The 12,630-nt window shown below is 46.0% G+C and overlaps 1 protein-coding gene across 3 annotated transcripts in view; it reads right to left on the reverse strand.

Annotated features, from left to right (window-relative positions):
• The window catches only part of LOC138629895 (microtubule-associated tumor suppressor 1 homolog), a 53,088-nt gene that overhangs the window by 18,421 nt on the left and 22,037 nt on the right, over positions 1–12,630 (reverse strand). For all 3 annotated transcript variants that reach the window (XM_069713880.1, XM_069713881.1, XM_069713879.1), the window contains exons 5-7: positions 11,850–12,047; positions 10,183–10,398; positions 8,802–8,924 (exon numbers count right to left, since the gene is read on the reverse strand). In XM_069713880.1, coding sequence (XP_069569981.1) covers positions 8,802–8,924; positions 10,183–10,398; positions 11,850–12,047 — 537 coding nt within the window. The remainder of the gene's footprint in view (positions 1–8,801; positions 8,925–10,182; positions 10,399–11,849; positions 12,048–12,630) is intronic.

Genomic DNA, 12,630 nt, shown 5'->3' on the forward strand with positions numbered 1-12,630 from the left:
CAATAATCAGTTGAAATACAAACAAAGCTGAGATTATTTATTTTCCTTTTCTATTTTCTTTTTTAGTCCTTCAAAATAAAACCAGCTGGTGATGAATTCATGTTTTTTTCCTTCCTGAATTAAAAGTTTCAGTGTAAAAGAGGAAAGAGTGGAAATTCAACCGTCTCTTTATATTCAGCTGCGGTTTGGATTTATTTGATAAATAATTCAAAACTTGTTTAATAACTGCAGGAGCTGCTGCTGAGACGACACATCTTATATCTGGACCTGCTGCAATGTGCGTGTGCGTGTGTGTGTGTGTGTGTGTGTGTGTGTGTGTACCTGGAGGCTGCAAAGGAGTCATGCAAAGCTGCTGAGCCCAGACTGAGAGAGAAACGACACCGTTAGCATGCATGTCACATCACAACAGCAACACACACACACACACACACGCACACAGAGGACGATCTCTGCTGGGTCATGAGAGCTGCTGACCGCATGGAATCATGGGAGATAACCTGCTGAAGGTCATGTGACCTACAGGAAGGACGCTGCATGATGCCTGCAGTGCCTCAAACAGCAGTTATCAATAATAATGAGATTTATCTCAATATTTTTTATACATCTTTATTATGCACTCATCAGAAATATAAAATAGTATCGAACCAGTAATTCACCCGTCAGTCCACTAGAGGTGTTTGTTTGGCGACGTCGAAGAAGGAGTTCACTTGTGGAAGTAAAAATTGTGAGAAATTCTGCGTTCAAATGGCGTCCAAGCTACCGTGTACAGACAAGAGTCCATATGAACGGCGGCCTCTCGTGGTATTCACGACGTCGGAACTCAAAGTTTTCTCTCAGCCCCCAGTTCACGAGTTGTGACGTGTTTCTTGACGTTTACAGAAATGTCAGAAGTCGTGGAATTTCACGTTTGATTGGATGTTAAGCTGATATATAGTAATTTAATTTTTTTTATTTTATTTTATAACACGTCTGAGAAAAATGTTGATGTTCCAACAGCCTCATCTTCTCCCTCTGTCATTATGTCTTTACATTTCCTGCATCACGTTACCCGCCTGCTTGTTGGCTAAACTGTTAGCCTCGGTGGCTTCTAGACGGCATCCATGTTGCCGTTGCTTAGCAACAGTTTTCTCACGACTTCCTACGTTGTAACCACAAGCTAACGAGTTCCATTTGAACGAAGCAAAAGTCTAAACGGGGAGGAGGTTGGACGAAACGAAAACTTTCACATGGGACACCTGACGGATTTCTTTTAAGTAACATAACATTTATTCTATAACATAACATAATTTTCTTGCGCAAAATACGTAACATTACTTGCATAAAATTACTTATTTTAACCCAAACCATGAACTGTCCCTGAACTTAACCACGTGGTTTGTGGCACCAGAGATCTACAACACGTTGCCAACCGTTTGTGTCGTGAACGTTATCGCTCACGTACTCTCCTCTGTCCTCTGCGTGTTACTGGAGGACTCCACTAGAGGGCGCACCGGAGAAACAGGGATATAATTACAACTTCAGGATTTTCCTGATGTAAATAATAAACATAGCGAGAGTCGAGAGGGTCACTACGACAAAAAGCTCCACGGGCCCCGCCCACACTCTAATTTTGGAGCTTTTTCTGTCGTGTACGGACGTAACGTTTTCTGACTGGTTTACGTTTAGTTGATTTGCGTTAATTTCCGAGGAAAAATAATGCGCCCAAACAGACACAGGTCACATGAAGGCAGCTGTCATGCAAACAGGTAGTTTAAAGCAGGTATATCTCGGACTTAAGGTGCCTACTTTTCCCTCTTTAACCTGGCAGAGTGCCCTCTAGTGGACAGACGGGTGTATAGCATGTTTTGCTCTGATCTCAGGTTGGTAAAGGAGCTGTTTTCTGTATCTAATATGAGGAGTATCACCATGATGTCAGCCATATTGTCTGCAGCAGACTCATGATCCACTCAGCAGGATTGTCTGCTGCATATTTAATGGGAACATCAGTCAGCAGGGAACACCAGGAGCTGAGGAGGTCATGAGTAGGAGGAGAAGGAGGAGGAGGAGTGGTGGCTGTGTGGAAAACACCAGCAAATATGTTGAGTCTTGTGTTGTAAATAACTGAACTGTCTGTCACTCTTAAAACGCTGTCAAGAGCTTCCTGCAGTTTGTTTAGAGCCTGGTCGTGTGGAGAGGAGAACACATGGCAGATCTGAAGTCTGCAGCCTGACAGCAGCAAATCTGATTATTAACACATCACAGAGTAAGAACAGCCTCCTGAAAGCAAAGCCGACTCTGAGGCTTAATTAGATTAACACGTGTTGTGGGTCCGTCTTTAATAAACTCCCTCGTTAACACACACACAAACAAACACACACACACACACACACACACACACACAAACAGAAAGCTCGCGGCTTTTTTCCTGCACGGCCACGTGGTGGAGTTCAACACGGCAGCCAGGACACAGATTACTGCTGGATTACTCCGGATGTGTATTTACAGGACAGAAAAGTTTGCCCAGGAGAGAAGATAAAAATAAAATAAAAAAAGGGCCAGCTCACCACGAAGCACGACCCGAACGGATTTAATCTTCTGGAGTCTGACGGCAAAAATATGATTTTACCGAAAGAGACTCGAGGAATCAAGACACGCAGACTCAAACTGAAGCAAACTGACCGCGGGGCTGCAAGACAACCAGCTCCCCCCCTCTCACACACACACACACACACACACACACACACACACACACACACACACACACACACACACACACACACACACGACCGTTACCATGGTGACCAGCGTAAAAAAAAAAAAAAAAAAAAAAAAAAAAAAACATGTCGCTAGGTGTGCATTCACGACCTGACCCGTTTACATGCCGATGAGACCATCTGGTTTCCTGGCAACAACAACTTAATTTTGAGTCTCTAAAAAAAAAAAAAATCCTGCATGATGGCAGAAATAAAGAAGCAGCACAAACACCGGTGACTCAGTTCGACGCGCAAATGTTGGTTAGAAACAGTAATTGTAACACAGGACAGGTGTGACACGATAACAGGCTCCATCCGGGTTGATTCATGCGTGTTGTGATGAATTTTTAAAAAGAAGAAGTTTAGATTTTTCTCCGGATTATAAACTAAATCTTTGTGTTTCCTATTGTTTATTTCTGCAGCGAACAACTAAAAACAACGGAGTTAGCTGGCAGCTAATTTGCATCAACAACCCCAAAACAACAGACACGCGACACAAAGCACGAAAGTCCGTCAGCGTGAGGTAAATAGTTAGTGATGAATATAATAAAAACAAAGCAATCATTGAACTGATTTCAGTGTTTTAAACACCGAAAAATCTTGCAACTCTCTGACGTTACGTCTTTTAACTGAGAGCAGACCGACGTCACCGAAGATGTTGGTGTAATAAATATTTAAATATTTCACCAACACTATATCTAAAGGCCGATTTCAAGTGTTGAATGTTGAAAATCCAACAGGTGTCTTAAAGTTTTCCAACATTTAATCTGCTTTTGTCACCGAACATCTCGTGAGTTCTTCATTTTGCAGAAGACAAACAATATTTTACCAACAACACGTTTCAACATCTTTCCAATGAGTGGTTTTTTTTGTTTTTTTTTGTCTCGTTTGGTTTTGGAATTTATTTATTTATATTATTCATATCAAAGTTGTGTTTTATTTCCGGCAACACTTCAGAGGTTGATTTCAGACGGAGCTGCAGCGGAGAACATCCGGCAGAAACTCTGGATGAGAAACACTCAAGATAATCTAAAACTCTGCGAAACGACTGGGTCTCGTTCACGGTGAGTGTTTTCTCCAGATGTTTCGTCCCTCCACGGAGAACATCTGCGGGGAGAATAGCCCCGCCTCCAATGCCCTCATCCGCCACCACGCCAGGAGAAAAACAGCAGCTTTCGCGTCGGATCAAAGCTCTCGCACGGTCGGCCGAGCCTCAGCTGAACCGCCGTGCGAGGACACGCACACTGCGTGACTAAAGCCTGCTCTAACCTACATTTGAGAGCGGCAGCAGGGAAGTGGGTCTGTGGAGCTCAGAATGAAAAACAACAAAACAAAAAAACAAAACGTGCTGCTGAACTCAGAAATAAAAAGAATAAAAGCTGTACGAGTCCGACTGGAACACACACACACACACACACACACACACACACACACACACACACACACGAGATGATCTGGATGATCTGCTGCTTAAACATGCAGAATTTAGAGATTAAATCAACACAGTTTGTCAGAGATGAAGGGATTAGGGATTAATGGCGCCTTAACGAAGCTGGCAAACACGGGAGGAGGAAACGAGCTGCAGCTTCATCTGCACACGAGGACATTTAATATCCTGATTATCAGAGAATACAGATCAGGATCGTGTTTTTGACTTCAGCCTCACCCGCACACATTTTAAAAACCTCTGAAGCAGCTTTACTGATGTGTTCAGACGTTCAGCTGAGACCACAGAGCTGCAGCCAGATGATGCTAACATGGCGCTAACATGAAGCTCACATGAAGCTCACATGATGCTAACATGACTCTAACACGGCTTCTCTCTGATTTCCCCTTTAATGCGGCTCCACTGCAACGCCTCACGCCCAGAGTTCTCCAAGGAGGCCACCGTCCCTCCTTCACGGAGGCAGCGACCCCCCCTCCTCCGTGGATCACTCTGCCGTGTTTCCCAGAAGCCCTCCTCCGTCAGAGAGCTCCCCTTTATTTAATGTCTGAAGAAGTGAAAGCAGATGGCTCGGTGGTTGTTTCTGGTGAGTGTGTGAGTCACGTGGTCGGTGCCCCTCCAGGAGTCGGTACCAGGGCTAAAAGGAGCCGCGGCTATTCATCACGCCACTGCTGAGGCACTCATGCAGAAAGCCTCCAACGCACACACACACACACACACACACACACACACACACACACACACACACACACACACACACACACACACCAGTGTTAACACAACTGCCGGCTCTATTGTGACCCTGAACGTCCGTGGCGGCTGAAGCAGCTGAAAGCAGCTGAAAGCCTCCAAAGAGGAGGAGAGGCAACAATAGCTATCAAAGAGAAGGAGGAGGAGGAGGAGGAGGAGGAGGAGGTGTGGATACACATAAAACAAGTCTTTAATCGTGAAAGTCAAACAGATAAACGAGGCCCAGACGGGTTATTTTAGGGAACGCCCACTTAATTAAAGGATCTTTTCCAATTATTAAATCATCGATCAGAGTTAGTTTTATTTCCTAATCAACCGATCGATTAATAAAAGTCGATGAAACGCGACGCCGTGAGGACGAGGGGTCCCGGACGCAGTCGGGGTGTGGCGGCATCGACCCCACCCAGCCGCGTGTATCTACGGCGGAGGGAGGAAGGTGCATCGTCTTCAGGCCTCCGGGGGTGGGGGAGGAACGCAGCGAGGAAGAGGAGGATGCTGGGAAATACGGACGGGTGGATGCGAGTCTAACGGCAGGTGGTGATGGAGGAGCGGACAGGACGAAACACCGGATGATGGATGGATGATGAAGATGGGGGTGTGGGACACGCGTCCAGACCTGCGTGGAAGACCACGGTGTTCTTCCTGCATCCCGACAGCAGCTGTAGGTTCCTGAAGAGCCCTTTGGCCGTCAGCTTCACGTGGAAGTTGGACAGCGACAGTCGGGGAGACCATAACATGTCTGTCCTCTGGCTGTCCTCCTCAGGACGGATGCTGCTCGTCCAAAAGAGTCTCCCGAGCTCGTCCTCCGCTCAAGACGGTCGCAGGTTGTCCCGAGCTGACACTGACCCACTTTTCAAAACGATGCTCGCGTTCACCGGGTTTCAGTCTGATGAACAAAAACAAACGCTCCTCTTGAATTTCTTGAATCTTGAATTTGTTTAATTCCAACAAAATCTGAGGATTAATCCTCCAGAAAAGAAAAAAAAAAAAAGAAAAGCGCTGAGAGCCACGTGGAGATCAGACGGGGAAAAAAAAAAAGAAAGAAAGGACGGCGTTTCAATTTCCAAATTTAAAACCTTTCGACTTGAAACAGGAAAGAGAAGAGAGGAGGAGGAGGAGGAAGAGGAGCGTGTTCAGCCGCTGCCCTTCATCGAGTCGAAGCTACGGAGCCGCCGCCGCCGCAAAACAACACAAAAAAAACAAAAACAACAACACACTCAAACACACAACGGAGGAGAGCTGGTTCTGCTGCAGCCAATAGAAGAAGGAGAGAAAATGGCGCCAAAAATAGCAGCGAGCTTCACCGTCGTCCAGGTGGAGGAGAAATATCGACGGAGGAAAGATGGAGAGAGACGGGAGGCGGAGTGTGTGTGTGTGTGTGTGTGTGTGTGTGTGTGTGTGTGTGTGTGTGTGTGTGTGTGTGTGTGTGTGTGTGTGTGTGTGTGTGTGTGTGTGTGTGTGTGTGTGTGTGTGTGTGTGTGTGTGAAAGAGAAAATCCTCAACGCTCGGGATGATTAGTCGTCCGTCTCTGCCGTTACTCGCTCGGCACAGAAGTGTGTTTGTGTCACAGAAACACACACAGATACACACAGAGGGGGGGGAGGGATGGGGAGGGGGATGCAGCAGGGGAGGAGAGGGAGGGATTTGAATAATCTCTGCTGCTCCTTCCCCCCTCCCCCCTCCTACATGACTCTTTCAGCCTCTGAATGTGATAAAAGGAGGAGATGCTTTCTCACACACACACACACACACACCGTATTAAAGCCGCGGACGCCTCGTGAAACGACGTCTTTATTCTCCGTGATTCAAAAACAAACTGAAGGTCGACATTAAAGGTCGTTACAGGAGATCTGAAGATCCTGAAAATCTGTACACGGATTCATTTAAACATTTTACTGTCTGTGTAGTTACATCGTTAACTCGGGACACTCGACCTGGAGATATCGGGGAAGCCAGCTCAGTAAATACTTCATAGACCTCTATTTTATTTTATTAATGTGTCGTCTTGTGTTTAATTTGATCTGCTCTTTACCTTTTATTTTATGTTTTTATGTTCATGTGAAACACCGCATGGCACATCAGGGAACGTTGGTCCATGAACAGCAGCAGCATCTCTGCTCTCTGGCGCCCCCACGTGGCAGCACGAGGGAACTGAACCTCAGAGATCAGAACTTTCTCTACTGAACTGCAGTCTCACACACATTTCTGCACAAAAATAACATCTGAACTTCAGATCAGACCTCAAAAGTTACAACGCGAAAACCAGAAATAGTTTCTCTGTGTGTTCATGGACAATAAAACCATGTTTCTGTGTGTGTATGTGTGTGTTGAATAGAGACAGAAAGAGCTGCAGAAAGCCACAGAGAGCTTTAAAAGCCCACCCTGCTAACCAATGTCGCCTGAGGGCTGCTGCGGTGCGTGAATAAGAGACAGAGGTGTATGAATCAAACGCATGTGTGGGGGCTGCCTCTGTGCATGTGTGTGTGTGTGTGCATGCGTGTGTGAGTGTGTGGCTCAGGGGTGACAGCACGTCTGTGACTGGTGGCTCCCCGCAGGCCCCAGGAGAGACTTCCAGGCCCGGCCGCAGAGGGAAGGCAGCCAGGCGCCCGGGCTCAGACTAGGGCCACCGCGCAGGGGGGGACGCTGCAACCACAGGCCCAGGCTTCATAAGGCCCGCGGGAGGGCAGCAGCACAGAGGACAGTAAATCTGAGTACATCTCAACATCACCATGCATTGCTGCTGCTGAAATATTGCCAGATTTTTGACCGAGATGGTCTCCAAAGCTGCTTTAAAACATGATGCTGGAGTCACATGACTGAAACCACGGAAACAAACAAGTGTTTTTAATGGTGGAAAATCTGTGTAGAGTTTCGGGTCTAAAACATGAAATCAAACTGAAGTACTGCTGCCATGCAAACGTGGTTTAAGGAGCACAGTGTGTGTGTGTGTGTGTGTGTGTGTGTGTGTGTGTGTGTGTGTGTGTGCATGTAATTACAGAGGGACTGCAGAAAGACGATAATTATGTTTTCTTAAGCTTCCAGTCTGAACTGCAGTCAGTCAGTCTGTGAGTGTTTGTGAGCAACTGAACAGTAAACATCCTGCAGGGAAGTTCAACATTAATGTCACGCTATCATTCTGATCAATGCAAAATAAAACAATCATCTCTGATCAATTAAAAAAAAAAAAAAAAAAAAAAAAAGTTTCAGGACCAGTTGAAGTCTTCGATGAAAGCTGAAAATACCTCACGGTCATCATCACAGACTGATCGGGCGTACAGTGTTGATCCCTTTGTTTACTTGATGATTTATTTGCTTGTTTATTTGCTCGTTTGCGTATTTGTATGTTTGTTTACTTGCTTGCTTGTTTGTTCGCCTTTTTGTTTATTTCCTTGTTTGTTTGTTTGCTTCAGAAGCGCACCGCAGGAAACCCGAGGGTGACGTCGCCGAGGGTGATGTCGCCGAGGCAACGTCCGGTTTTATAGACAATAACCGCTGAGTGAAGGACAACACGTCACGAACAGAGACACCGAGCGGCTCCTTCAGTCTGAGATACTATAAATATATTTCTATCAGCGGGAGGAAGAATCAGTCAGAGAAAGATAAACACTTCGTACACGTTGAAATTCAATTATTTCATTCGTCCGTTTCCTGCAGAGCAGAAAATCACTCTCTGAATACCAAATATCAAACAAGTCACTACTCAGGAACCAGGTGGGGTTTCCGTGGTAACGCTGGATGTTTGCCACCGCTGACTGCTGCCAAGGTTGCCTCAGGTTACCACGGTTAGGGACGCTGACACACCTGCTGCCTCTCACACACAAACACGTCGCCGTGCCAACACGCAGACAGGTGAGAGTCGAACGAACCCGACTCACCTGCGCCGCTCAGCCGGCTGAGTCTCGCCGACCCGCTTCTCTGCAAAGGATTCTGGGTCGTCAGCTTGGCGAGCGCCTGGTGGGCCGCCGTCTTGGCCGCGGTGACCGTCGGAGCCTTCAGACCTGCGGAGAGGAAACAGAACGGGTCGAAACTCGTCCTTCAGGTGATCTCACAGCTCAGGAGGCGACTCGGCAGGTTTACACTCCCCTGCTGAGTCACTAAATCAGAAGATCAGAAGATCAGCAGTCGCCGTCCTGCGCAGTTTGTCTGGATCTGTTCTGTGAAGTGTTCACCTCGGCCGCTGCTGCTCTGAAAGCCTTCACTTTCTCGGCTGCACTGAGTTTTGTTTATTCTGGGATGTTTGAGGATGAAACTCTGCCAACGCTGAGGTTTCACTTTTCCTAAACTGGTTCTGTTTTGTTTTGTTGTTGTGGGGTTTGAATTCTGGGTTTCTCAGATAAACTACAATCCGGTACCGTCAACAAACACGGCCGAGATGGCCGAGGGAAGCTGAGCTAAGACTGCACCATATATTTATCCGTCACCATGGTAACTCAGTCTGATTGAATCAAAGTGCTATAAAGTCTTGCCGTGTCTTTCTCGGGACAATGACAACACTATAAGTACGACCCGGACCAATTATCATTCACGTTCGAGGTCTTGTGTCACCAGGGAGGAGGGGCAAGAAGCCATCAATCCCAGCTGCAGCGGTTCTATGTGTGATGCACTGACGTCCTATTGGTCGAGGAACCAAGCAGCAACCAACCGGGACGTCACCCGTTGGTTCGTCTAGAGCTCAGATATTGTCCGTCGCCATCTTGCTAGTTCGGAGCAGTTTGGAGCAGGAAGTGACCATATTTGGACGAGCTGGGGGAGGAGCGAGCGGTGGATCTGACTGATCTGATTGGAAACCTGACGATACTACGTCCCGCCCACCGATAGCTATAACCTGACTGCACCACGGACCTGTCAATCAAACAGACACGCCCCCAAAAAGACATCTTTTTTAAGCTTATTTTCTAATTAATGACGGGATTATTTTCAGATGGACCGTCAGAAAACTAATAAGATGGAGTGACTTTAGCTAACAACACTGAGATAACTGGTGGAGAAATTTTTATTGACTTTGTATTTCATGAGAAGTTGAATGGGAGTCTATGGAGCCGGAGGCTTTTTGGAGCCGAACTCTAGTGGCCCTCGGTGGTATTGCGGTTTAAGGCACTTCTGCATCGGCCTCATTTTTCAGACCTGGAAGTTACGAACACTTTTATATACAAAACTGTGGTTAAGCATCTGACTTGGTTTGATGTGCTGCAGTTGGTCTGATTAAAATATTACAATAAATGATAACAACACACACACACACACACACACACACACCTGTGGCGGTGGTCCTGGCCTGCAGGGACAGAGCTCGGCTCCTCATGGCGAGGGGCCTCTGAGCGGCGCTGACGGCGCTGTTTGCGCTGCTGACCGGGTCACAGGGAGAACCGGAGCAGGGGGGCTTCGCCAGACTCTGGCTGCCCACAGGAAGCGTGCTTCTGCTCAGCCGCTCATCCGGCCGCGTGCCTGCTGGCGCTGGAGCTCCTGGAGACGCTGAGGGAGAGAAGGGAGGAGGAGATTTATTAAAAACACTAATGACAAACTTTGGAAGATGGCGTTAAGAATAATGAATAATATCAGGTCTTTTATCTTATTGTATTTTACCAGAAATCTTTTCTACAAAAGTGAAACGTTTTGTGGTATCAGCTGTACAAACTCACAACTGCAGTATCTTTATTAAAGAGTAACGACTGGGAGGAGTGACGCTCGTAACTACCAGAGCTGAGACGGAGAGATGGACGGAGGAGGGCTGGAGGTGTACGCAACACCGATTTATAGATATCAATGATACCAGTGCTGCTGTCTGTCTGTGCGAGGCAAACGATGTCCTAAAATCAGAGTAGTTTCATTTGGGGCCCGCAGATCGAGTTTGACAGAAAAATGTAAGAAAAAAAACTTTCAAGACAAGAATTTCTGCAAAATAATAAAATAAAACACATTAAAGAGAGTCGTGTTTTAATTATTCTGACTTTTTAGTTTAGATTTATAAATTTTCTGTAAAAATATATCACATCTTAACGTAAACATGTATTCGTGACCCTTTCAGGGGAGAGAATAACAGTAAATAAGTGACTTTACATGTGTATTTAACGTATAGATGTAATATGGAGGCGGCTGCTGCGTACACAGCAATCTGATATCAAAGTGGCATTAACAAGTTGATCTGAATTCATCACCAACATGTTCGTATCTGTGTGGAGGTGTGGAAACACCAACGCTACTCTCTGAGGAGACCGAACATCACCATGGGAACCAGGAGCCTCAGACGTAACCTGGTTACCATAACAACCCAGTGATAACATCACCGTGATGTTGCAGCTGCTGACACACTTCAATAATGTTTGCTGCGAGATGATATGTTTAAAGAAAAGGTCAGTCTTTCTATGACAAACAGTTTCAAATCGACTTATTTCGATTTTTTTTTTTTCTCACCCGCGAACAAAACTTCTCAGTATCTCTTACAAAAAAAGGGGGGGGGGAAAAAAGCATCTTCAACATCTTCCCACAATGTTAAAAAGTCAAACGTGTGACCATGTTTTTTCTTCTCGCTCTGAAACGGTTTATATTTGCTCACTTTCTGTCAGCCTCCCTCTTCTCTGCATGAAACTGACTGTTTTGTACTTTGTTCTTCTGCTGGTTTACTGTGTGTGGGAGTCCAGTCTAAAGTACATCACTATCACTGATATCTAACACTGATGTTTCCATGGTAACCGAGTCCCTAATGTGGCCACACGAGGAGACTGTTTGAATTTGCGATAACTACTGCGATCACAGGATTATACACAACACTATAAACAGTTTGGTTAAAAATGTGGTGCGCGCGCACACACACACACACACACACACACACACACACACACACACACACACACACACACACACACACACACACACACACACACACACACACACACACACACACACACCATACACACCATACACACCTTTATTCGTGGCTCCATTGTTCTCGCTGCTCCCCAGAGAAGACGAACTAAGGCTTGTGGGTAACCCTTTAACAGGAAGTTTGGACGCGGCAGGGGCAGCCGGTCGCCCCGGTGACCCCGACTGCTGATTGGCTGCTGGCTTGGAAATGGACATTGCTGCTCCTGCAGACGCTGCATTGGTGCGAGGTTTGGGGATACCTGTAGGACAAAAAAAATAAATAAAGAGTACTCAGCTCAGTGTCTGGATATAAAGTCTTTTCATCCTTTTTTATGTGCATGAATGTAAGAAAAAAAAGTCGGTCTTATATGGACTTGTTTAGGACTAATTGACAGAGTTGTGAGTCAAACTTACAGTTTACTGCAGTAAAATGGCATTTAAACAAGCTGTTAAGATGCTGAAGTTGTAACAGAGCACCAGTTTGAGGGGGAGGCATCTTGACATCCTGAGACCCCCAAACCACAAGTCCAGCCGTCAAAACAATATATTTAATAATTTTATTAAAACTGCTCGCGTCTTTGGATCAACTGTTGCTATCTATTTTTTTTTTTTGGAGTAGGACATGACCATATTAGGGCAAGCTGGGGAAGGAGCAAACGGTGGATCTGACTGATCTGATTGGAAACCTGACCATGCTGAACTTTTTCAGAGCCAGAAGCTACAAACACTTTTGTATACAGTCTGTGTTACAGACATGTTTTATCCTCGCTCCATAAATTCATTTCACACCTACTTTTCTACTTAATTCTGTTGGTTTTGCATTCTTTCATCCAACCATTGTCT

The sequence above is a fragment of the Brachyistius frenatus genome, unplaced genomic scaffold (genome assembly GCF_029030835.1).
Source record: "Brachyistius frenatus isolate BFR_SWC_R1_liver_20210118 unplaced genomic scaffold, ASM2903083v1 Contig_123, whole genome shotgun sequence".
NCBI lineage: Eukaryota > Metazoa > Chordata > Actinopteri > Embiotocidae > Brachyistius > Brachyistius frenatus.